This window comes from Ovis canadensis, chromosome 5 (genome assembly GCF_042477335.2).
Source record: "Ovis canadensis isolate MfBH-ARS-UI-01 breed Bighorn chromosome 5, ARS-UI_OviCan_v2, whole genome shotgun sequence".
NCBI lineage: Eukaryota > Metazoa > Chordata > Mammalia > Artiodactyla > Bovidae > Ovis > Ovis canadensis.
Genome location: NC_091249.1, coordinates 93,611,674 through 93,636,880, shown reverse-complemented (window position 1 = coordinate 93,636,880; position 25,207 = coordinate 93,611,674). Strand labels below are relative to the sequence as shown.

Here is a 25,207-nt window from a genome sequence, read left to right as displayed (position 1 = left end):
GCATAAAGAATCATCTCACACATGACTGAGGAGGAGGTACTAAGGGGAAATCCAACTTGGAATTGCAAGTTCGCCCAAAACTAGCACCAATGGTGAAACCTCAATGCAAAACCCAGACAATCCAGTGGCTCCCATACCTGGCTTGGTGAATGGCCTCCATCCACTCTTTACCATCCTGCTCCTCCTCACAGCGCAGCTCTAGTGGCTTCTGACCTTCATGGCCAAAAAGAACAGTAAAGTAATACTGGAAAGAAAAACAAACAAAGTTGTGTTTTATTTTTGAGGCGTAATAACATAAAAAGACAATACTTCCCTACAAAGAGTATATGCTTATAAAATGCATCAGCATTATGTAAATCATATTTCAAAATTAAATAACATTCCCAGTCCACTTGGCAATGACTTTGCACCTGGAAGATACCATACATTGCATCTTAATACCCTTCAATAAGATTCAACTTACAATACCTCACATACAGAAAAGGTATTTGGTAAAATTCTATACAAACACATGATTAAAATTCTTTGCAAACTCGAAAGTGAAATTTCTGAACCTAATAAGGGATTTCTACCGAAAACTTACCACAAACATTTCACCTAATGGTAAGTTATTATAAGCAGCCCTTCTAAAATCAAGAATAAGAAAAATGGCAATTATCACCACTTCTAATTATCAGTTCTGTCTGGAGGGCAACATAGAAAAATAAAGGAAAAAAGAAATGGAAAGCAAGAGAGGAAATCATTTTGCACAGATGATTTAAGTGTCTATACTAAAAATCCATTGAAACACTATTAAAATAAGAGCATCCCTCAAAATTATTAGATGCAAAATCAATATACAAAATGTATTGCACTTTGGTACAATATCAACAAATAAGTAACTTAATTTTGAAAACACAGCATTTGCAATAGCAAAGAAATATAAACAGGTGAAGGACCTAAGAAAATAAGTTTATCACCTCTAAAGAGCAAATTAATCTGTAATTTCAATATATTCTAATAAAATTACCAATAGGTTTTCTTTGGGTGGAATTTGACAAAGTGAACCTAGAATCTGAGCCAAGGACGGGGAAGATGTCACTTTGAATCAGTCTGTTTGAGGCTAGATGTTTTAATTACCAAGCTGAGACGGTCTGGGAAGGAAATATGACTGGAAAACTTTTTATTATATGAGAATGATCAGAAAATACAGTGGGCCTGCCCACAGTTTCCCCCTGGGGCCTGAAAATGACCAGTCCCACACAGCTGCTCTGAGATTAAAAACCAAAGATAAAAACCCAAGTTCTTTCTGTTGTCCCACCTTACCAGCCCCTGCAAACTTCTCTTTATTCAGTATGATCATTATATGATCATTTTCTTCAAACAAATCAAAAATACTCAGGACAAAAGCTTTTAATCTATAATAATGCTGATTCACTATTTTTTACACTTGAAACCAATATAATATTATAAATCATTTATATTATAATTTAAAAATCCTTCAGGACAACAATCTTAGAGATAAATTCTTAAAAACCCTAGAATTTTCAGCACAATTTTACAAAAAAGGCAAAACTGGCCAAGAGACTTCTCGTGTTACCTGGGCATAAATCATCAGAAGACTTGCCTGTGAGAGAATCCACTGCACTACCCTACGGACAGGCCTGAGCCCATAAATGACAAGCTGTCTTTAATTCTTAAACCTCTTGTCCAGCCAGAGAACTAAATGCTATGAGCTAGGGGGAAATAACCTGATGAAAAGGCCACTGAGAAGGGGAAGAATTGAGTTTAGCACTGTATTCAATAAAGCTCCAGTTAAACTTAAGAGGATAGGAGTTGCAAGTCAACAAAATAACAAATCAGTGGTTTGAAGGGCAATCCTATAAGTGATGGCATTTCAGCAACAGCTGGCTACCATCCAAGGCCAGATGCCCAGTCCGGGAAGAGGAAACACTTAATGAACCTGTTATTGAAAGGCTGCAACTAGCACCTCAACAGCAGCTGCTGCTTGGGAACCCAATTAAAAGCCAGCTTTAAAAGACAGCAAGTTAATTATATCAGCAGAACTACATCCAAAGGTTAGACCGTGTCTCAGGCATGCCGACGATGGAGTTTCGAGAGTACAGATTGCATTTCCAGGAGTTCACTTAACAAATTCAGCTTGACCACAAATAATCAAAACACTGTCTCTGCATGTACCTGCAAATTATTCAGGCTAAGCTATTCATCAAAAAGCCTTCTTTGTGTGTTCTGGTCTCGCTCCGATATGAATTCAGTTTCTCATGGACAAAACAGACACCTGAGCCCAGCTGACCCAAGAGAGCATGGACCACAGGAGGCAGCAGCCACACACTTCAGCATCTGATGACCAAAGAGAGAGCTAGAATAAATGCCAGACCCCCGTCAGCACCAGCAAGGACCACCCCATAATGGCTGATAAACATGCATGCAATTCCAAGGACTGGGAGCCCCGCTAACTGAGATACTGTCTCAGGGAGGCACAGAAGAAAGAATGAACCACTTTTTCCTTAAATTGAAGAAAGTAGGAAAAACCACTAGATCTTTCAGGTATGACCTAAATCAAATCCCTAATGATTATACAGTGGAAGTGAGAAATATATTTAAGGGACCAGATCTGATAAACAAAGTGCCTGATGAACTATGGACGGAGGTTCATGACATTGTATAGGAGACAGGGAGCAAGACCATCCCCAAGAAAAAGAAATGCAAAACAGCAAAATGGCTGTCTGGGGAGGCCTTACAAATAGCTGTGAAAAGAAGAAAAGTGAAAAAGCAAAGAAGAAAAGGAAAGATATACCCATTTGAATGCAGAGATCCAAAGAATAGCAGGGAGAGATAAAAAAGCCTTCCTCAGTGATCAGTGCAAAGAAATAGAGGAAAACAAGAGAATGGGAAAGACTAGAAAGCTCTTCAGAGAAAATTAGAGATCCAAGGGAACATTTCATGCAAAGATGGCCACAATAAAGGACAGAAATGGTATGGACCTAACAGAAGCAGAGGATATTAAGAAGAGGTGGCAAGAATACACAGAAGAACTATACAAAAAAGATCTTCATGACCCAGATAATCACGATGGTGTGATCACTCATCTACAGCCAGACATCCTGCAATGTGAAGTCAAGTGGGCCTTAGGAAGCATCACTACAAACAAAGCTAGCGGAGGTGATGGAATTCCAGTTGAGCTATTTCAAATCCTGGAAGACGATGCTATGAAAGAGCTGCACTTAATATGCCAGCAAATTTGGAAAACTCAGCAGTGGCCACAGGACCAGAAAAAGTCAGTTTTCATTCCAATCTCAAAGAAAGGCAATGCCAAAGAATGCTCAAACTACCACACAATTGCACTCATCTCACATGTTAGTAAAGTAATGCTCAAAATTCTCCAAGCCCAGCTTCAATAAGTGAACTGTGAACTTCCATATGTTCAAGCTGGTTTTAGAAAAGGCAGAGGAACCAGAGATCAAATTGCCAACATCCGCTGGATCATCAGAAAAGCAAGAGAGTTCCAGAAAAACATCTATTTCTGCATTATTGACTAAGCCAAAGCCTTTGACTGTGTGGATCACAATAAACTGTGGAAAATTCTGAAAGAGATGGAAATACCAGACCACCTGACCTGCCTCTTAAGAAGGCTGTATGCAGGTCAGGAAGCAACAGTTAGAACTGGACATGGAACAACAGACTGGTTCCAAATAGAAAAAGGAGGACGTCAAGGCTGTATATTGTCACCCTGCTTATTTAACTTCTATGCAGACTACATCATGTGAAATGCTGCACTGGATGAAGCACAAGCTGGAATCAAGATTCCCAGGAGAAATATCAGTAACCTCAGATACACAGATGACACAGAAAGTGTTTATCTGAGGTTGTATTATCAGATATGCCATATCAATAACCTCAGATATGCAGAAAGTGAAGAACTAAGCCTCTTGAAAGTGAAAGAGGAGAGTGAAAAAGTTGGCTTGAAGCTCAACATTCAGAAAACTAAGACCATGGCATCCAGTCCCATCACTTCAAGGCAAATAGATGGGGAAACAATGGAAACAGTGAGAGAGTTTATTTTGGGGGGCTCAAAAATCACTGCAGATGGTGACTGCAGCCATAAAATTAAAAGACGCTTACACCTTGGAAGAAAAGTTATGGCCAACCTAGAAAGCATATTCAAAAGCAGAGACATTACTTTGCCAACAAAGGTCTATCTAGTCAAGGCTATGGTTTTTCCAGTGGTCATGTATGGATGTGAGAGTTGAACTAGAAAGAAACCTGAGCACTGAAGAACTGATGCTTTCAAACTGTGTTGTTGGAGAAGACTCTTGAGAGTCCCTTGGACAGCAAGGAGATCCAACCAGTCCATCCTAAAGGAAATCAGTCCTGAATATTCATTGGAAGGACTGATGTTGAAGCTGAAACTCCAGTACTTTGGCCACCTGATGCAAAGAGCTAACTCATTAGTAAAGACCCTGATGCTGGGAAAGATTGAAGGCAGGAGGAGTATAGGACGACAGAGGATGAGATCATTGGATGGCATCACTGACTCAATGGGCATGAGTTTGAGTAAACTCCGGGAGTTAGTGATGAGCAGGGAGGCCTGGTGTGCTGCAGTCCATGGAGTTGCAAAGAGTCGGACAGGACTGAGTGACTGAACTGAACTGAACTTTTTACATGATTGGAGCAAACTAAATTTACTACTCTCAGCAGCTTCTTTTTTCTCCACTTATTAAGTATGGAGGGGTCTTAATGAAAAAGTTGGCTCAAATTTTGGAAAAAAAAAATGTTTGCACATCTAAGTGTAGTGCTGCTAAGTGTAGTGAGGATAAATCTATTAATACAACGCTGTTGACAGTCTTACCCAGCTCCCTCCTGGCCAAACAAGATGACCGGAATTCTCTTCCTTAAAGATAAACCTGAGCTTTCACATCTACTTACAAAAACCTTCATTCATATTCTCAAACTTAACACCCTACCAACTGGCCTTAGTCTCCATTTTGAAATTAATTTCTGCTTCTTTCCTCCTAAGTATGCCACACTCCAGCCAATCAACCCACCACTCCCCCAAGAAGACAAACTCTTTCCTCGGCCTCATGCTACTGATAGAGTACGTCTCTGGGATCACCAGACCTGGGTGTGAGTCCTGACTCCTTCAAGTGGTAACAACCTATGAGACCTTGGAGCAGGAGACTAACCTTTCTGAGACTAAGTCTCCTCTAGTCAATGAGGCCAAAGACAGGTTTACAGGACGGACTAGCTGACATATAATGCCTGGAGCCCAGCAGGTACTTAACAAATGTTAATTCCCTTCTCTCTCAGTGCAAACCACTGTCCTAATGTTCTTCCTCTCCAGTCCCTCTGCTACCTAAAATTCTTATTGAACTTTCAAGACTCATGTCATGAACCGTCAATTGCACTAAATCTTTCCCAGGTACCTTCTGGCCAAAAGGAGTCCCTCTCTCCTCTGTGGGGTCAGTTGTGGCTCAGTGGTAAAAGAATCCACCTGCCAATGCAAGAGACGTGGGTTTAACCCCTGGGTCAGGAAAATCCCCTGGAGAAGAAAATGGCAATGCATTCCAGTATTCTTGCCTGGAAAATCCCATGGAACCTGGTGAGTCCATGGGGTCGCAGAGTCACAGGCGACTGAGTGTGCATGCATGCACACACTCCCCTGTGTTTCAGTAACCTCGTGCACACTCTTGTCACACAGTCGGAGAGTTGTCCACACATGTGTCTCTCTTCCCTGTAGGACTTGTCCCTTTGTACCCAAATCCCTCAATAATGTTTGGTGAATAAATGATCATCATAAAGAAAACATAAGGTATAATCAACCTAATAAATTTGCTTCAAACAGCCACATATGACAATTTTATGACTGTATAATCACCTCTAGGTAGACATCCAGAGAAAAGATTTAGAAACACCGCTAAAGCTACTAAATACATATTTTTATTAAAAAAAGGAAAACAGAATATTATGATGTTCTTCATAATAGAAAAGCAGTAAGTACAGATACTGCAGGTTGGCAGATTCACTAAAGGGTCTTACCACTTACCCATAGTAACTACAAAATGCCAGAATGATAACATGATGAACAGGTCTAGGAAATTTAAATATTCAGGGTTTTATTGGTATATATTGTAGCTTTATATGACTTTTCATTTTCCATTTGTTTGGTTTTTATTATAATTGGTTTGCTGCTGTTTATACTGTGTGTTTTTGCAGAAAGAACAAATGTAACCCAATATGAGAATACAAGTTCATTTAAAACTCTGGTCTTTAGACTTCTGTAAGTTAGAAACAAGTTTATGGCTATGACCGTGGCAACTGCAGGGGAATAATATTATAGGGCCACTTCCACTTCCTACATTTCTGTATTGGTTGGATCATTTACATAAACACTTATAGCTATATAGCCAACAAAAATATGCTCATTCCATTTTCAAACTGAGTCATTAACAGTAAACATATATAGCTATATAATCAACAGTAAAGATATTATCCATTTTCAAAACTATCCCTGCTGGCTCAGCAGGAAAGAATCTGCCTGCAATGCAGGATATTTGCATTAGGTCCTTGGGTCAGGAAGATCCCCTGGAGGAGGAAATGGCAACCAACTCCAGTATTCTTGCCTGGAGAATCCCATGGACAGAGGAGCCTGGTGAGCTACAACCCATGGGATCGCATGAATCAGACATGACTTAGCAACTAAACCACCACCGGGTCTTTATAATACTACTTATACCCCCAAGAAAAGTAAATGATGTTAGTCAAATCAGGGATGTTCAAAAAAGATTAAAAACCACCATTGGTGTTCTTTAAAGTACCAGTTAGAAAAATAACCTCTTTTAAACAAACTGTAGTACCATATGTATTATTATTTTCATGGCACTTAAGGGTTTTAAATTATCACATATATTAGTGAAATTTTTCAGTTATAGAGTAAAAGAACTAAAACCAACCCTCTCTGGAGCCTCTGAGGAAGAAGATTCTCCTCAAATCCTCTTCCTACACTCGGCCCCTGTCTAGGAGGGGTGGGAGGACATACAGGAACTAGCTATGGTCCCCTCTCCAGAACCACATTTCTGACCTTGCGAGTCAGACAATGGATGGGATAAAATGGGTGCATTCCAAAGTTCCCAACTTGGTGACTCGCACACCTGGGGATGGTGATCATGAGAATACAGCAGTCTGGCATGGCAGTGCCTCTGGGACCACAGCATGGCTCTAAAGCCAGGCAGAGCTCTCCACCCCAACCTGGGCCTTGGGGTCTGGCCTTCCTAGTCTCCAGGAACGTGAATAATACTGCTGAGTGGCCCTCCGCAGCCCAGAGCATATTCCTCCCACAGCAGCCCTACATGTTGCTATGACCATCCACCCCTGTCAGCAGGGAGACTCCAAGCATTCCTGGATGTGGAGATGGATGGACACCATGGACAGCAATTCTCCAATCTGGGTGCATTTCCCAAGCAATAATAAAGCCTGAGCTCATGTTAATCTTGCTATGCTTCATTACATCTTCTTCTTTCTCCCTTTTCCCCTCTTTTCTCCCTTCTGTAACTGCTTGTAGAGTGGGAATGAAACACATTTTAAACACTGGATACATTGACAAAACTGAGCTTGCTGTGCCCCCTATACTAATTTTCACTCCCAGGGGTTTATTGTTGCTGTTCAGTCGCTGAGTCAAGTCCAACTCTTTGGGACCCCATGGACTGCAGCACGCCAGGCTTCCCTTTCCCTCACCATCTCCCAGAGTTTGCTCAAAGCATGTCAATTGAGTCAGTGGTGCCATCCAACCATTGCATCCTCTGTCGTCCCCTTCTCCTCCTGCCCTCAATCTTTCTTAGCATCAGAGTCTCTTCCAATGAGTTGGCTCTTTGCATCAGGGGTTTAACTTCACCCAAACTGCTATCTTTAACATTCACAGGAATTTCAATTAATGTCCCCAGAACATGATTGGCCCTCCATAAGAGAAAGGAATCCTATCCCTGAGCCCTAGAGGCACAGATTGCTCTAAATCAGGTTTACTGCCACTGCCCTGGCAGCGTGTGAGAGGGAGATGAGAGAAGACAGACTGAGAATAACAGGTGAGCATTTAAAAACGGGAGCTACTTCATGTTTTTGATACCATTCCCTTCCCTCCTCCTCCTAGCATGCCTACTCTTTTGTATTTCCTGCCATTGAAATGTTACTTGCATCTATGGCCATACCTGAACATGCCCAATCTCATCTGAAATGTTACTTGCAAGAGACTTCTCTGCCCACTGCATCTGCTCACCATCGTGCCAGCCAATGGGGTACACCCTGAAGAAACGTCTAAAGCATTGTATCTGGGACCCAGCCCTACTGGTATCTAGAATAGAAAACATTTCTCTCTCCTGCCTCAGGGACGGTGTTCATATAGTGTGATCATTTCTTAACCACAGTTCGATCTCATACTTTCAGCTTCAAAGAAGACTTGTGTATATTAAAGGAGACTGAATTTTCCAACTACTTCATAGACACCATCTTTTCGTATCATGGTTATAGGCTGAAGCTCATTTTTTGTTGTTAAAACACAAGTCAAATCTCCCAGCTACTACCAAGTCTTCTTAAGAACAAAGATCCAAGATGCTGAAGCCTTTCCCTCCCTATTGGTTCACTTTCTTTTCAACTTTGAGATTCAGAGGTCTTGCCATCGGCATTTTCGCTTCAGCACAGGCAACTTCACAGACTTCTGTGCATCTGAACCAGCAGTGTGGTCTAGCAGCAGGCTCCCCAGGCTGGAAAGCAGGACACTGGGATTCTGTCCGTCTCGGATGACTCAGTGTGAACTCTAGCAAGCTCCTATCAAGCTCAGTTTGTTCCTGGGCCAAGTGAGGACAAGGCCACCTCTCCCACCAACCCTGAAGATCAAATGGTGAAGGTGAAGATCTTCACGAAGGTGAAGATCAAATGCAGTAACACACATCAAAGTGTCTTGAAAAGCATGAAATACGTCTTGTCGTTACTATAGCGGTAGAACTGCCAGCTCTCACTGGAAGCCAGTCACCTAGAGTCTGCCTTGGACACTGGACTTGTTCCAGCTCTGCAAAACTGGGTAATTTGAGTGCTCCTCAGGTTTCCCCTCACTGCTTTCCTCAGATAAAAGCACGTGGGTGGGGGGAGAAAAAAAGGATGTATTAAAATTATGAACCAGCATAGTTGGTACTTGGTAATTAAGAAGAGGTCATGCTGTTTTTATTATGGTGGTTGTTTATTGTTTGTTTTGTTCTTATGGATATTTTTGTAGTTGGTTGATACTCATGATGAAAAGATTTCTAATTTCCCCAAAGGCTTAGATAAGAGTTGTATTTTGCAGTTTCAATGACATGCAAGAGTTTGCTGAATGATTTGTCCCAACAGAAGCCAACACGTAGACTATACATTTGAAACTGTGAGTAAAGCAGAGTATTAACATGCATAAAATCCAGTATCACCATTTAAGAATTGCCTCAGAATATACCCTTTTATTAAACATATTTTAATGGACAAGAATTTAACGTTGGATGCAGCTCAAGGAGTGAGTGTTTAACTGCCTTCTACCTGTGGTTTCCTACCACAACAAGAAAATATATTATGTCTGGCTTCCAAATTTCATAGAGAAGTGCATCAAATTAATTGTGCCAAGGGGTCAGAAAATCTGTCATTTTATGAATGGCTAAACCAAGTTGATATATTTGGTTGTGCTTCAAATCTTTGAAAGGTTATCATATAAAACTGCAACAGAGAAACTTTCATGAACCAAGGGACCTGAGCTCCCATAAATCACCAGATACACTGAAATTTATGAAGAGGAAAGCATGCAAGACACATGGTGGCTTAAGTCATCATCCTTGACTCACAGAAAAAGGCAACAATTCTTCTCCATTATTATTACATTTTCACATAGTGCTGTCTTTCTCTTGTACTACCACTCCAGACAGCAACATGTGCTATTGATAACATTCCATCTTTCTGACTGGTTTCACCTCATCCCCAGTCCTCCTGTTTACTTACCATCTTATCTTTGGAGAGAGATATCTAACTCCTGTCTGTCTAGAGCCACCGTAACCATCGTTACAGCCTTCTCTTACAGCAAGCCAACTAAACTTTATCACCATTGCAATGTCCATTCTATCCCAGCCTCTCCTGAACTAATCTAGAATCTCTAAATTCATACGAAACCTCCAAAAAACCTTTTTACTTCATGTCATCTTCATCACTTTCTCATTACAATCATTGGTTTGAGTTATTCCTCATTTGCCAACCGCATTCTCATTTGTGTAAAATGTATGTACAATGAAAATGCATGCTGCTAACACCGAGTTGGCAACCCACTCCAGTACTCTTGCCTGGAGAATCCCATGGACGGAGGAGCCTGGTGGGCTGCCGTCCATGGGGTTGCTAAGAGTCGGACAAGACTGAGTGACTTCACTTTCACTTTTCACTTTCATGCATTGGAGAAGGAAATGGCAACCCACTCCAGTGTTCTTGCCTGGAGAATCCCAGGGACGGGGGAGTCTGGTGGGCTGCCGTCTATGGGGTCGCACAGAGTTGGACACGACTGAAGCGACTTAGCAGCAGCAGCAGCAGCAGAGAATACTTCAACACACAGACTTGAGTGTCAGAGTTCCCCTGCTGCTACAAGGAAATTTTCTGAGGTGCTCTGTCAAAGAGGGACCATGGTTATGCCAAACAAATGGGCAGGGGAAATATACATAAATGAGATCAATTTTAGGTGTATCCTGTGTAGCTCCATAAGGCACAAATAGAAACAATGGTTCAAGAAAGAGATTTGAAAGATCTTTCTAAAAATGAGATGGGATGCTGATGCCAGTTGGCCATCACTCAGTGGTATTTAGAAGGGATTCCTGTCCTCTGAAAACAGAATAAGGTGGCCTCTAAGATCCCACATTATCAAAATCCTTTAGTAGCTATAACATACTCTAGAATTCTACCATTAAGGTATGACATACTGTGCTGTTCAATATCTCAGTTTTTATTGCATGGCAATTTACCAAATGGGAGTAAAAGAAAATACAAGTCTAAATAAAGAAACAATTAGTGCCTTTTAAGAAGTCAGACACGACTGAGTGACTGAACTGAAGAAGTCCTTTATGACATTATGCCTGGTGTATATTGATAATCACCAGTTACACTTACCAAATTAACTAAAAGCAACCACTGCTGCATCAATGTTTTTAAATCAGAAGCACTGGGTTCATAACAAAACTGACAAAAATGTTTTATCTTTGACTTTTTAAGTGCCAACTACTGACAATAATTGCTAGCACTTAATTCATTGAGCAAACCTCAAAGATGGAAGCCCTAATAATAATAATAATCAAATAATAGTGATCAAATGCATAGCTCATGAATCAAAAACTGGATAATAGTAAAAGATTAATGAATGTATTTAATAAGTAAAGAAGTTTTCTAAATTGATAAGGAAAAGCCAAATAGCCTAGTAGGAATGTGGGAGAAGAAACAAACTATTCACTTGTCCACAAACAAAAAACAATAAAATGATACAAATAGGTAAAAATATGAAAAAATGCATATTAGTACATTAATATGTTCCTTTCACATTGTAACTTTGTTAATAATAAAATCCAGAGTTAGGAAGTATAATGTGTTGATTAATATTAAAATGGTGGAGTTAGTTGGCAATTTGTACCACAGACTTTAAGCCTCTGTTTTTATATAGGAATCTATGACACTAGAGCTGAAACTCCAATACTTTGGCCACCTCATGCGAAGAGTTGACTCATTGGAAAGACTCTGATACTGGCAGGGATTGGGGGCAGGAGGAGAAGGGGACAACAGAGGATGAGATGGCTGGATGGCATCACTGACTCGATGGACATGAGCCTGAGTGAACGCCGGCAGTTGGTGATGGACAGGGAGGCCTGGCATGCTGCGATTCATGGGGTTGCAAAGAGTCGGACACGACTGAGCGACTGAATTGAACTGATACTAATGACATCATTAAAAATACTTTCAAAGACTTATGTCCAAGAATGTTTAAAGCATCAGCAATAACCATAAAAATATGCAACAATAGGGGAAAAATTTAATTTGGTATTTAAATTGAAATGCTCTGAGCAATTAATAATGCTCTGTAAGAATATTTTCAAGCTAGCCTCTGAACTTTGCACAACAGGAAAAATTTCAAGCAATCTTCTGAAAAATAACAGCTAGGAGACTGAAAGGACTGAACAAGGATTTCAGCTACTACCTGTCACAGGAAGACAGAGTTTAGAAACTGAGTCTGCCCAGTAAACTACGTTAGAACAAAAATGAACACTCTTCAAAGGACAACAACATAATCCAGAATCTTTAAAATGTATTATCCAAATGTCTGGTATATGCTAAAAGGCTAGCAGAAAAGAAACAACAGAAAAACTAGGGCCATAATCATGAGAAAATAGAACACAGATGTTAGAATTAGCAGACAGAACTTCAAAGCAGCTATTAGAAAGAGTATACAAAGGAAAAGAGAAGCATAATGAGAACACAGATGGGGAATCTCAGGAGAGAAATGTAATTCCAAAAAAGGACCAAGTGGAAATTTTAGAAATGAAAAGCATAACGATTGAAAAGAAAAAAGTAAATAGGTAAACCTAATTGCAGATTGTAGACCGCTGTTTCCAAGAAAGAGTAAATGTAGTATACCTGCACACAGAAGACAGCGAGTCGCTTTGAAAACTGGTTCCATATGAAGGCTCAGTGTTGTCTCTGTTGCTGTCAGTTTGAGCATTTAGCACATTAGTTATATCAGCCTTTGTAAGAATAAACCTATGCTCCTGGGCCCATGAGTAGCCACCTTTTTTTTGCCCCAACTGTCATTTTGTTCATATGCTCATTGTATCAGCACTGGGGTAATCAATGACAGGGATTATCTGAAATAAAGTGACCTGGTCGGTCTGTCAATCTGATCATTTAGTGCCAAGTAAACTGCCTGCTAGAATAAGAAATGAACACTCTCCAGAGGAAAATAATAGAATCTAGTCTTTAAATCTCTCTAGTGAATGCTGCAGAGATGATCCCATTTGGGGCCCATTCCTATTTTGTTCATCTACATGCTTCTACTCAGGCTTTGCTACCCCCAAACTTCTAATCTTTTTCCTTCCAGGTCTTTGATGCCAGCCAGAACATTCACCATCTCCTATAAGCCTATGTGCATTTGAGCCTCAGACCACTTCTCTTCCAACACAAAATGGGTGGCCAGGGGCATGATCTGCTAGTCCACCCACTGGGGGAATTTCTCCTTATCACAGTCTTTCAAGGCCATTTTGAAGTGACCCATCCCCAGGCCAAGCTTGGGTTTGTCCCTTTTTCCTTCACTGGGCTGTACAGAATCCCCCATACAGCCATCGACAGAGGCTGACAGAGGGCTGCTGGGGCAACTGTGGTGGATGCCTGGAGGTAAAAAAGTTAAAATTGTGTGTCAGAGTTGTCTCAACCCAGGCTGAAATGGCTAGATCTTTATACCGCTGCCTCACTCAGTCACTCAATGTGGGCTGCTTCAGGAAAGGTACCCTCTTGGACAAGGCAGATCTCTGCAGCTGCAGCAGACTCTGAAGGAGCTGACAGCTAGAGGCTGTCTGCTGACTGACCCCCTGCAGCAAGGCAGCAACTTTCTCTGAAGGGGGATCTGGTTGGTGCCCCGCCATGCCAAGGAAAATCCCCAGTGTCCTTCAACAGGTGAATAAACAATATGTGGCGAAGGCAATGGCACCCCACTCCAGTATTCTTGCCTGGAAAATCCCATGGACGGAGGAGGCTGGAAGGCTGCAGTCCATGGGATCTTGAAAAGTCGGACACGACTGAGTGACTTCACTTTCACTTTTCACTTTCATGCGCTGGAGAAGGAAATGGCAACCCACTTCAGTGTTCTTGCCTGGAGAATCCCAGGGACAGGGGAGCCTGGTGGGCTGCCATCTATGGGGTCACAAAGAGTCAGACACGACTGAAGTGACTTAGCAGCAGGTACACTAATACAACTGAAAACTATTCAGCAAGGAATAAGCAACTGCTGATACTTAAATAAACTGGGTGAATCTCCCCATAAACTATTAATAATTACACAGGAAAAGGTAATTTTCAGGTGGAGAAATCTGGCAGACACCATGACAACTAAATGAACAAGATAAAGAAAAATTCTGAATTCCTATGTATGGAAAGAGAGAGAGAAAAAAAGTAAATAGGGCAAAATATGCATGCCTAGTGAATCTGGGTCAGAAAAGGCAGTGGCACCCCACTCCAGTACTCTTGCCTGGAAAATCCCATGGGCAGAGGAGCCTGGTAGGCTACAGTCCATGGGGTCACGAAGAGTCGGACATGGCTGAGCGACTTCCCTTTCAGTTTTCACTTTCATGCACTGGAGAAGGAAATGGCAACCCACTCCAGTGTTCTTGCCTGGAGAATCCCAGGGACAGGGGAGCCTGGTGGGCTGCCGTCTATGGGGTCGCACAGAGTTGGACACGACTGAAGCGACTTAGCAGCAGCAGCAGCAGTGAATCTGGGTAGAAGACATATAGGACGTCATTGTACTACTTTTGGAATTTTACTAAAGTTTGAAATAATAACAAAACTTTGAAGAACCGACTCATTGGAAAAGACCCTGATGCTGGGAAAGATTGAAGGTAGGAGGAGAAGGGGACAACAGAGGATGAGATGGCTGGATGGCATCACCGACTCAATGGACATGAGTTTGAGCAAGCTCCAGGTGTTGGAGATGGACAGGGAAGCCTGGCATGCTTGCAGTCCAAGGGGTCACAAAGAGTCAGACATGACTGAGTGACTGAACTTTTTTTGAAGTTTTTTTAAAATGTTGCAGTGAAAGAGGAGAGTGAAAAAGTTGGCTTAAAGCTCAACATTCAGAAAACTAAGATCATGGCATCCAGTCACATCACTTCATGGCAAATAGATGGGGAAACAGTGGAAACAGTGCCTGACTTTATTTTGGGGGGCTCCAAAGTCACTGCAGATGGTGATTGCAGCCATGAAATTAAAAGATGCTTACTCCTTGGAAGCAAAGTTATGACCAACCTAGATAGCATATTGAAAAGCAGAGACATTACTTTGCCAACAAAGGTCCATTTAGTCAAGGCTATGGTTTATCCAGTGGTCATGTATGGATGTGAGAGTTGGACAATAAAGAAAGCTGAGCGCCAAAGAATTGATACTTTTGAACTGTGGTGTTGGAGAAGACTCCTGAGAGTCCCTTGGACTGCAAGGAGATCCAACCAGTCCATTCTAAAGGAGATCAGTCCTGGGTGTTCTTTGGAAGGACTGATGCTAAAGCTGAAACTCCAATACTTTGGCCACCGGATGTGAAAAGTTGACTCATTGATAAAGACCCTGATGCTGAGAAGGATTGGGGGCAGGAGGAGAAGGGGACGACAGAGGATGAGATGGCTGGATGGCATCACTGACTTGGATGGACATGAGTTTGGGTGAATTTGGGGAGCTGGTGATGGACAGGGAGGCCTGGTGTGTTGCGGTTCATGGGATCGCAAAGAGTCGGACACGACTGAGCGACCTAACTGAACTGAACTGAAAATGTTGCCGGGCTTCCCTGGTGGTTCATACGGTAAAGAATCTGCCTGCAATGCAGAAGACCCGGGTTTAATCCCTGGGTTGGGAAGATCCCCTGGAGAAGGGAATGGCACCCACTCTAGTCTTTTTTTTTGAGTTGGAAAACTCAGGTTTATTATGCCGGTGGCCCGGAGGAGTTAACACTCTAAGCTCTGAGCCCCAAATAAAGGGCTTACAGAGTTTTTATAGACAGTCTATAGAAGGCAACACTAGCTGCTAATAGGCTGGTTTAAACTAAGGGGTTTCACTCATGCGGGAAAAGCAGTCAAGATGGGGAAGGGGTTGCCTGAACTTTACATGGACAGGCATGATTAAGCAGGTTTCCAGGGGCTGGGCAATTGCAAAGAGCAGGACAAGGGTGAATGAGATAAGCTCCAGTTACTAGAATTGTTAGTTCCCACTTTCTGAGACCACATGACATACATGATCCAGACTTTGCAAGGAGCCAGCTGCCACTCCAGTATTCTTGTCTGGAGAATTCCATGGACAGAGGAGTCTGGCAGGCTACAGTCCATGGGGCCACAAAGAGTCAGATACAACTGAGCAACTAACACTTTCACAAAATGTTGCTAGAAGGCAAATTCATGGTCATATCTCCAGGTATCTGAGGATCTATTATAGAAGTTCAGTGACACTGTAACATTTCCATTGATTGGGGAGAGGAAGTCAATAAGTTAAAAAAGCAAGATTTAGACTGGTGGAATGCAACTATTTGCCCTAAAAGAAAAAGTATATGTAATATATATTTATTTATAATATTTATGTCTGTAAATGGATAAAGAAATACACTGAAAATGCCTGCTGCTGCTGCTAAGTCGCTTCAGTCGTGTCCGACTCTGTGTGACCCCATAGACGGCAGCCCACCAGGCTCCCCCGTCCCTGGGATTCTCCAGGCAAGAACACTGGAGTGGGTTGCCATTTCCTTCTCCAATGCATGAAAGTGAAAACTGAAAGGGAAGTCGCCCAGTCATGTCCGACTCTTAGCGACCATATGGACTGCAGCCTACCAGGCTCCTCCGTCCATGGGATTTTCCAGGCAAGAGTGCTGGAGTGGGGTGCCATTCACACTATATGAAAAAACGTAAGAGCAAATCATCATCCAATAATTCTGCTTCCTAGAGAAACACTCAAAAAGCACATACAAAGATGTTCATTGCAATGCCATTTCAAGAGCCAGAAAAGACAACAATCTAAATGTCTATCAATAAAAGGATAGTTACATACATAGTAGTAAACCAAGAATAAGCAGTTTAATAGAATGAGTTCTACATAGATCAACATTTATAGGAAAACCAATCAAAGCAAGCTAGATAATACAGAATTAGCATTTACTAAACAGTATTAATGAAAATGGGCTTCCCAGGTGACTCAGTGGTGAAGAATCTGCCTACTCATACAGGAGACACGGGAATCTGCCTGCCCATGCAGGAGATGTTTGATCCCTGGGTTGGAAAGATCCCTGGAAGAGGAAATGGCAACCCACTCCAGTCCAGGTGCATGTGGGCCACAGTCCATGGGGTTGCAAAGAGTCGGACATGACTTAGTAACTGAGCATACACACATACATTAATGAGAATAAATGGAAGGAAAAAAACCAAAATGTTAACGGTAGTTAGTTCTTAGTAACTATTATCTTCTAATTCACACACTTAATGCATTTTTCAAATTAGTCATAATGGCATATACATTTTAAAGACATAAATATAAAAAGTCCTATGAATGGTAAAATTTGAAAAATACCTGGGTCAATTAGACATTTTCCTGCTCTAAAACAAAACAAATAATGCCAAAGCATCACAATGTGAGAAAGAGGGCTATATGGTAGGCACTTATTTTTAAGTAGAAAAATGTATCACGAATTGCTGGAAACATTTATGTAAATAAAAGGACTTGGAGTACATCTGGTGGATATGCCTGGCTATTAAATACCAAAGAAGCAGGATTAGGAAAGGAGCTTAAAATCTTGTCTGAATATGAACTATTAATGATGGTTCTGGGCTGCTTTGCCCCCAAAAAAGACTTTTAATATTAAAAATACATTTTCACCTCATTTGCTGATAGCTGAAAGCTTATAGCTGTCAGACATTTAAAAGAAAATGACAGTCTCAAATCTCCACAATCAGAATGGCTAAGAATATCAAACTTCAGTCCTGGAAAAGAAAATTCACACATGCAGGTGTGCATAAGCTAGGGCTTTTTTTTTTTTTTTTTGCGTCTCCAAAAATCCTCAAAAAGCTAAACCCCTCTCAAATTCTCCAAATCACAGTGTCTTTAATTTAGTTTATGCCACACTCTTATTTCTCTTTAAGGAAGACATAACAAACAATTCAGGTCTGTGCCTTCTGCATTTGATTTTTTTTTTTTCATTGTGAAAACACAAGAAAATTCCATGGCTTTTGTCTACCACCTATGTAAATTATTTATCTCTTGTAAAATGTACTTTTGCCCTATGAAAATAATCACATAAATCATATAAATATAGAAAACACAAAGAAGCAAAATTAGAGGGGGAAATTTATCAAAAATCCCAACATCACCCAAAGACAACCACTGTTAAATTTAGATGCATTTCAAGCCATTCTATTTTCTAAAACCAGTTTAATATAGTTGACCTCCTGCTACATATGCAAAGTTACTCCAGTTTTTTTCAAGTTATATGATAACCTAAATATGTTTCCATGTTACTCACAATATGGTAAACATTTATGAAAGCCTGTATAGCACTGCACAGAGAGGACACACTACAGTTTATGTAAACATATTTGCATATTTTTGAAACACTTAGAAGGTTTTCTGCCATTCCTCATACTATTTATGGTACATAAAATTTTTTATTTGAATTTTGAGTTAAGACTCTCAAGTGTGGACAACAGATATGAACACTTTGGGGATTTTTTAACTTGTTTTTAGATTTTTCTTTAGGGATCTTTGTTCCGCGTTGGCCAAGGTTGACACCAGGTTGCATCTGACAGGCGTGATAATCAGCTACTGAAACAATCCTTGCACCACAGTTACAGCAATTAAGCAGCCCCAATTGTGATACTATAACTGGAAATTATAAGCAGCTGGATATTCCTCCCCTCTGGGACCTTACGCTCTCAGGGGAGCTTCTTTAACCTGAGCAGCATATGATGTTCATGTCTGCATATGTGGGCATAAGAATAGCCAACATCTATTCAGTGCTTAACATATACCAGGCATTGTACTAAGATTCCTTCTGTATTTTCTCATTTAATTCTCATAATACCACTGTGATTTATTCCCCTTTTACAGATAAGGAAATAGGCTTAAAGAAGCATGACCAATCATTCCCAATCCACCTGGGCATGTGCCCTACCCTGGAGGCCCAGGGGTAGTAATGAACCCACATTCAACCACACACACTACTTCCTATTCTCTGTTGTGAAAGCTGTACACATGGCAAAGCTAGCTGGGTCATACGAGTCCAAAACCCTGGACTTGGACACAGAGGTCTATTCTGCTGAGCCAACTCACCACTGAAGGATGGACCACATGGGAAGGAGAAATAGATGGGCTGGAATCTCAAAAGAGAATGTGTGTGTCCAGAAAATAAATTTCCCCAAATCATCAAGTCTACACAGTTTTACCCCTGAACTTTATAATATTCCTATCTGCTGCCCTAACTATTTGTATCTTCATTTCTAATGTTTATATCAATAGCCCGAGAGACAGCAAGTGCTACAAAAAGGAAAGGAAAAGAGAGAGGGGAAAAGACAGAGAAGGAGGGAGGAAGATATCTATTAAATATTTATCAACCATCTTATTTTAGAAAGGATCATGCTGGTGTGTTACACAGACATACATAACACTTTCTGGCCATGAGGACATTATTATTTAGCTATAGAGCTAAATTACACACTCATACAACAACTGAATAACAATGTAAGATTAAATGTGTGTGTGTGTGTGTGTGTGTGTGTGTGTGTTCAGTCACTCATTTGTGTCCGACTCTTTGTGGCCCCATGGACTGCACCATGCCAGGCTCCTCCATCCATGGGATTTTCCAGGCAAGAATGCTGGAGTGGGTTGCCATTTCCTCCTCCAGGGGATCTTCCTGACCCAGGGATTGAACCTGTGTCTCCTGGATTGGCTGACAGATTCTTTACCACTGAGCCACCTGGGAAGCCCAAATAACAGTGTAAGGTATGTCATAAGCTGTATGAAATGGCAAACATCAACATTTTTTTTCAGATTACTAGACATTTGAGACAGTTCCTCCTGTATATCAGACTACTCATCCTGATTTTGGCCTATGAGAAAATACTTACTACAGATGAAGACAGTAAATGCTATAGGAGATCACTGAACAAACATCAAGATACTAATGAGTCACTCCCCAAGGCTAAGTCCCTGAGGACTAGTCCCTAAGCATTCAGAAAGAAGGATGGTACTGAATATGGGAAGAGGAAATGTGGAAAGGGGGCGTTCAAGATGGCTCACTGCTAAAGAATCCACCTGCCAAGCAGCTGACTTGGGTTTGATCCCTGGGTTGGGAAGATCCCCTGGAGAAGGAAATGGCAACCCACTCCAGTATGCTTACCTGAGAAATTGCATGGACAGAGCAGCCTCGTGGGCTACAGTTCATGGGGTCGCAAAGAGTTGGGCACGACTTAGCAACTAAACAGCAACAGTAGTAGTGTGAAGAGACGGGCAGAAACAAGGCCGAGGTCTCCTGCTGGATCTTCCTGGGGAAGCCCAGGGCCTTTAGGTCTTCTCCATTACTGCCACTGCCAAGGGATGTGTACACTTCCATTGCTCTTTCCACTCACGTCTCCACATCCTACTCACCCCCTCCCAACAAGGATGCCCTATCTGATCTGCCTGCTCAGCATTTCACATTCAGCGGGCTGGTCTCCTCTGTAGGTGGGGTTGCTGCTCTAAAGAACAACATGCAATTGCCTTCTCTCTCAGTTGTGTACACAATTAGGGGAGTAAGGTTAGCGGTCATCATGGAAAAGCAGGTGATCCTAATGGTTGACTTTGTTGGTTGTGATGCCAGCCTCCGTGGGTTCCAGTCCCATTGATGTCCCTTAGGAACTTACATATCCTTGGGCAAGTTGCTTAATATCTCTGTGCTTCAATTTTTGCATATAAAAATGTAGGTGATTGTTATAACTATCTCACAGAGTTACTGTGAAAATTATATGAATTCTTACAAGTAAAGAATTTATGCAAATACAACTATTTTCACTAACAAATTTGGGTTTGTCTTGCTCTTTATTTGCAGGGCCTGCATACACAGGTCCAGACTTATGGGAAATAGGAAGCTCCTATTTCAACATCAAGCTCAGGCCACACTGTCCTACATAGTCAGCGGGTGAGGTCTGCCCAGGATAATAAATCAGCCTTTGTTTCTCATTTGACTGGATATTCTTCAACACATGGCCCACTAGTGAGAATCAGAGGAGGAAAGGAACATAGCTCCATAAAAGAAGGGATGTAAGGTTGCAGCAATTCATTCATTAGATTTTAAAGAGCCACAGAAACTATAGAAAATAAATTTTATTCCATAGGCAATTGCAACTATATATTTTCTTGGGCTGGAATCATGAGATAATAAAAGCTGTCTTTTATAAGAGTTAACTGGCACTCATACAGAGCCTTCGGCAGAAAGTCCCTGCATTCATTCAAACCAGGGTTTTTGAAGGTAAAAGAATTTCCAGCACCTACAACTTTTATTTTCCTACCCAGATTTTTTTGGGGCTTCCCTGGTGGCTCAGAAGGTAAAGCATCTGCCTGCAATGCAGGAGACCCAGGTTCGATCCCTGGGTCAGGAAGATCCCCTGGAGGAGGAAATGGCAACCCACTCCAGCACTCTTGCCTGGAAAATCCCATGGACAGAGGAGCCTGGTAGGGTACAGTCCATGGGGTTGCAAAGAGTTGGACATGACTGAGCGACTTCTCTTTCTTTACCCAGATTTTTTTAGCTAGGTTTTTAAGGACTCTGTATACAATACTATATTCAACAAAGCAAGAGTCATGACCTTAAGTTCTTAAACCCCATGCCTGACATAGAGTAAGGGCTCCACAATGATGACTGCATAAATATAAGACACTATTTGCTATAACTGAAAGGATACAATAAGAAAGCTGAACTTGATGGCATGAGATAAAAAAAAAAGGAAAAGAGAAAAAGTGAGGGAGTGTCTGCAGCTAACTTCCACTGCAGTGACCAGCAGGAGCATTCTAGGGAACACACACTCGAGTGCCCTGAAGGTGTGTGGTGTCACAGGGGAGGGGCCTCCCCGGCCTCAGGGCCCAGCTTGAGAGGTCCTGGGAAGGAATGGACTGCTACACCCCAGGGAAGAAGGGCCTGCTTCACTGTACAGAACATCTCTCAGGAGACAGAAAAGGTCAGTGTAAATTCTCAAGTTGTTGAGCTTGAAAACCAGCAAGTAAGCAAAAGGAAATCCAAGTTCACCCTTCCTTCCAACAAGGGAAAAAAATCTTGGGAGCGTGTTTTCTGGGAAGAATCGGTCTACTTGAAACCACAATCAGAAAAGTTTTGAACAAATTACATTCTGGGGGAAAAAAAAAAAAAGCACATGATTTGATGGCATCTAAATCAGTCAAAATACAAGAAGAGGAAATGGATTTGCTGCTCCAGGGTTGAAACTACTCATTTTAACTCATTTACATCCTCATCTCTGTCTACCATGTACGTATCTTTCTACTGACTATTCTGACTGGAACACGCTTTGGGGAACATCTTGCCGCTCTCAGAACTGTTGAGGCTTTCAGAAAGCTATTTAAATCAAGAGACTGCCTCTTTCAAAGGCCCTTCAATCAGAGTAAGAAGCATCAAACTAAAATCAAGAAGAGCCCAAAGAGCCATCAAAACAGGATCCCGACAGAGAACTGTGAACTGAATATGATTACAGCTCAATAAACAGCAAAACAACCTAAAGTGGAAAACACTGACAGGAAATAACCCCAAATGTTAAAGCAGATGTTTTTGGCTAATACAAATTTAAGTAATTTTGGTTCCATAGTCATCTAGTATTTTAAAGAGCATTTATTTGCTCTTATTGGAAAAGCACACAAACATTTAACTAGCTAACTGAATATTAAAGTCCAAGCTTTCTTCAAACTCAAGAGACATAAAATAGCATCTAGGGAACTTAGTGGGGTGTGGTGTGCTATTTAGACCTCACTGGAAATAGCTTCCTTCACATCTTGAAAATTTTTTATTATCACTCAGGAAATTTTTTTTAACTTGGAAGGGACCTTAAAGATTGTATGATAAAAAAAAGTACCTCATTGTACAACTGAGGAAACAGTGAATTTCCTAACAAATGGCCTGTCAGGAGCAGACCTAGAACTCTGACCCACATTTCCTGCCTCCTAACCAATGTTCTCTCCAACTCTGAGTACATCACCAAGGAAAGTGCCCTTTCCAAATAGGAAAAAAAAAAAAAAGGCATTGCAAAAAATTGTATCTCTCCACACCTGGGTATATACCCAAGAGAAATGAAAACCAATGTTCACACAAAAACTTGTATATGAATATCCACAGCAGCATTATTCATAATAGCCAAAAAGTGGAAACAACTCAAATATCTTGTTAACTGATGAATGGATAAACGATGTGGTATATCCATGAAATGGAATATTATTCACTTGTAAAAAGGACTGAAGTATTGATACATGCTATATAATAATACATACATAGATGAGCCTTGAAACTCCTATGTTCAGTGAAAAACCCAGTCATAAAGGACTACATATACAGGATTCCATTTGTATAAAATGTCCAGAAAGGCAAACCCATAAAGTCAGAAAGTAAATCAGTGGTTGCCCAGGGCTGGTGGGGCTTCCCTGGTGGTTCAGTGGTAAAGAATCCACCTGCTAAGCAGACAACACAGGTGGATCCCTGGGTCAGGAATACCCCCTGGAGAAAGAAATGGAAGCTCACTCCAGTATTCTTTCCTGGGAAATCCCATGGACAGAAGAGCCTGCCGGGCTACAGTCCATGGGGTCACATCAGACATGACTTAGTGACTAAAACAACAGCAACAGAGCTGTGGGGGACAAGCGGTGGGAAACTGGGGAAAACTGAGTTGTTTTAAATTCACTATAGGAATGAGTGCAACTGCAAACAAATACTAAAGATTTATCAGCACTTCTGTTCCAAGTAAAGAATAATACTGATGATGTCATATGGGGAAAAAACAATCATTTGTGTAGATTATGTGTATGTGTATATGTGTATGTGATTATGTGTATATGTAGATTATGTATAAATGTGTAGCACATTTATACCTCTTCCATTTTTGCTGTGCTCCCTTTGATTATGCTACCCAAGCTCTGGAACTCTGTCTCTGTTAAGATGGTAAAGTCTCCAGAGACATTTCAGCTGATGAAATAACCCAAATTAAATAGATGTGTACACTATCCTGTGGAAGAAGCCAGGCTTAGTCAAGAGCCACCTGCTTTAAAGAACAGCACATTATTAAGCTGCAAGAAATAAATCTGCTTCAAATGGTTTAACCAAGTAGTTAGGTGTGGGGTGGCTCTCATTCACAAGCCAGCTGATGGAATGTTGCTATTGGACTGGACATTCAGCTTCACGGCTTCCCACCACACCCAAAACAGCCTCTTAGCTGTTTGCCCTACTTCTCACTCACAGAAAGTCCAGGAACACACTGGGAAATGGACCCCACTCTGTGATCAGTGGGTCAGTCACTGCCTGGAAACAAAAGGGTGTGCGAGAAGTAATGTGCCAAACCCTATCTGGCTTCAAATCAAGGAGGAGACCTCAGATCCAAGTACGTCCAAAACTCAGTAGCTGAGCGTTATTTTTTCTCCCCTGTTCAATGACAGGAAACTGCTCATTGTGTTTAGAGTTCAGCAGCAAATGAGAGCTTTATTCTGGCCTCAGATCATCGCAGAGAACCTTAAATGCTCTGAGGCTCTGACCAACCTGCCTGCCAACATTAACACAAACACAAGCACACATGTCAACTCCCAGCTTTCATTTCACCATCAGCCCTGCAGCAGGGACTCTGCTTCCAAGCAGGAATTTTTAAACAGAAGGGTCGGGATGCATACAAGGGATGGATACCCTGTTTGCATGGCTGTCTAAAGTTACGTGAGCCCTTTTCTAGGCAAAGCCCCTAACTGTTACCTCCAGGACTCTCTTCAGAGATGTAGGGCAATGGTAAACAGGTAGAAGTCTCAGCTCTCCATCACTTAGGGAGCAAAATATAGGCCCCTTTTTCCTAAAATAATTGAGAAAAAGTAGATATTCCATTTCTTTAGGTCCACAGTACAGCCTCGGCACTGACTCTACCTTACACAGATTTCTGTTTTGATGCCTGAAATCAAAACACTGATATTATACAATTTTATTTGCCAATTATATCTTAATACAGCTGAAAAATTGTTTTCATAAATAAACCTTAAAACAAAAACCAATTTATTTTTTCTTTATGAAAAAAACCTGACTCTTTGTTATATTAAAAAACTGAGATAGCTACTTTCCTCTGGCAGGAAATCAATAACTTTGACCAATTCACACCCACTGGACAGAGTTCAAGGGACTCTCGTTGACAGTTTCCAACTGGTTTGAAGACATCCAGTACAGATTTTTTCC

At 41.3% G+C, this 25,207-nt stretch overlaps 1 protein-coding gene across 1 annotated transcript in view; it reads right to left on the bottom strand.

The window, feature by feature from the left end:
- RASGRF2 (Ras protein specific guanine nucleotide releasing factor 2) overlaps window positions 1-25,207 on the bottom strand; it is a 254,831-nt gene that overhangs the window by 183,424 nt on the left and 46,200 nt on the right. The window contains exon 2 of the mRNA XM_069590053.1: window positions 138-244. Within this exon, the coding sequence (XP_069446154.1) occupies window positions 138-244 (107 nt within the window). The remainder of the gene's footprint in view (window positions 1-137; window positions 245-25,207) is intronic.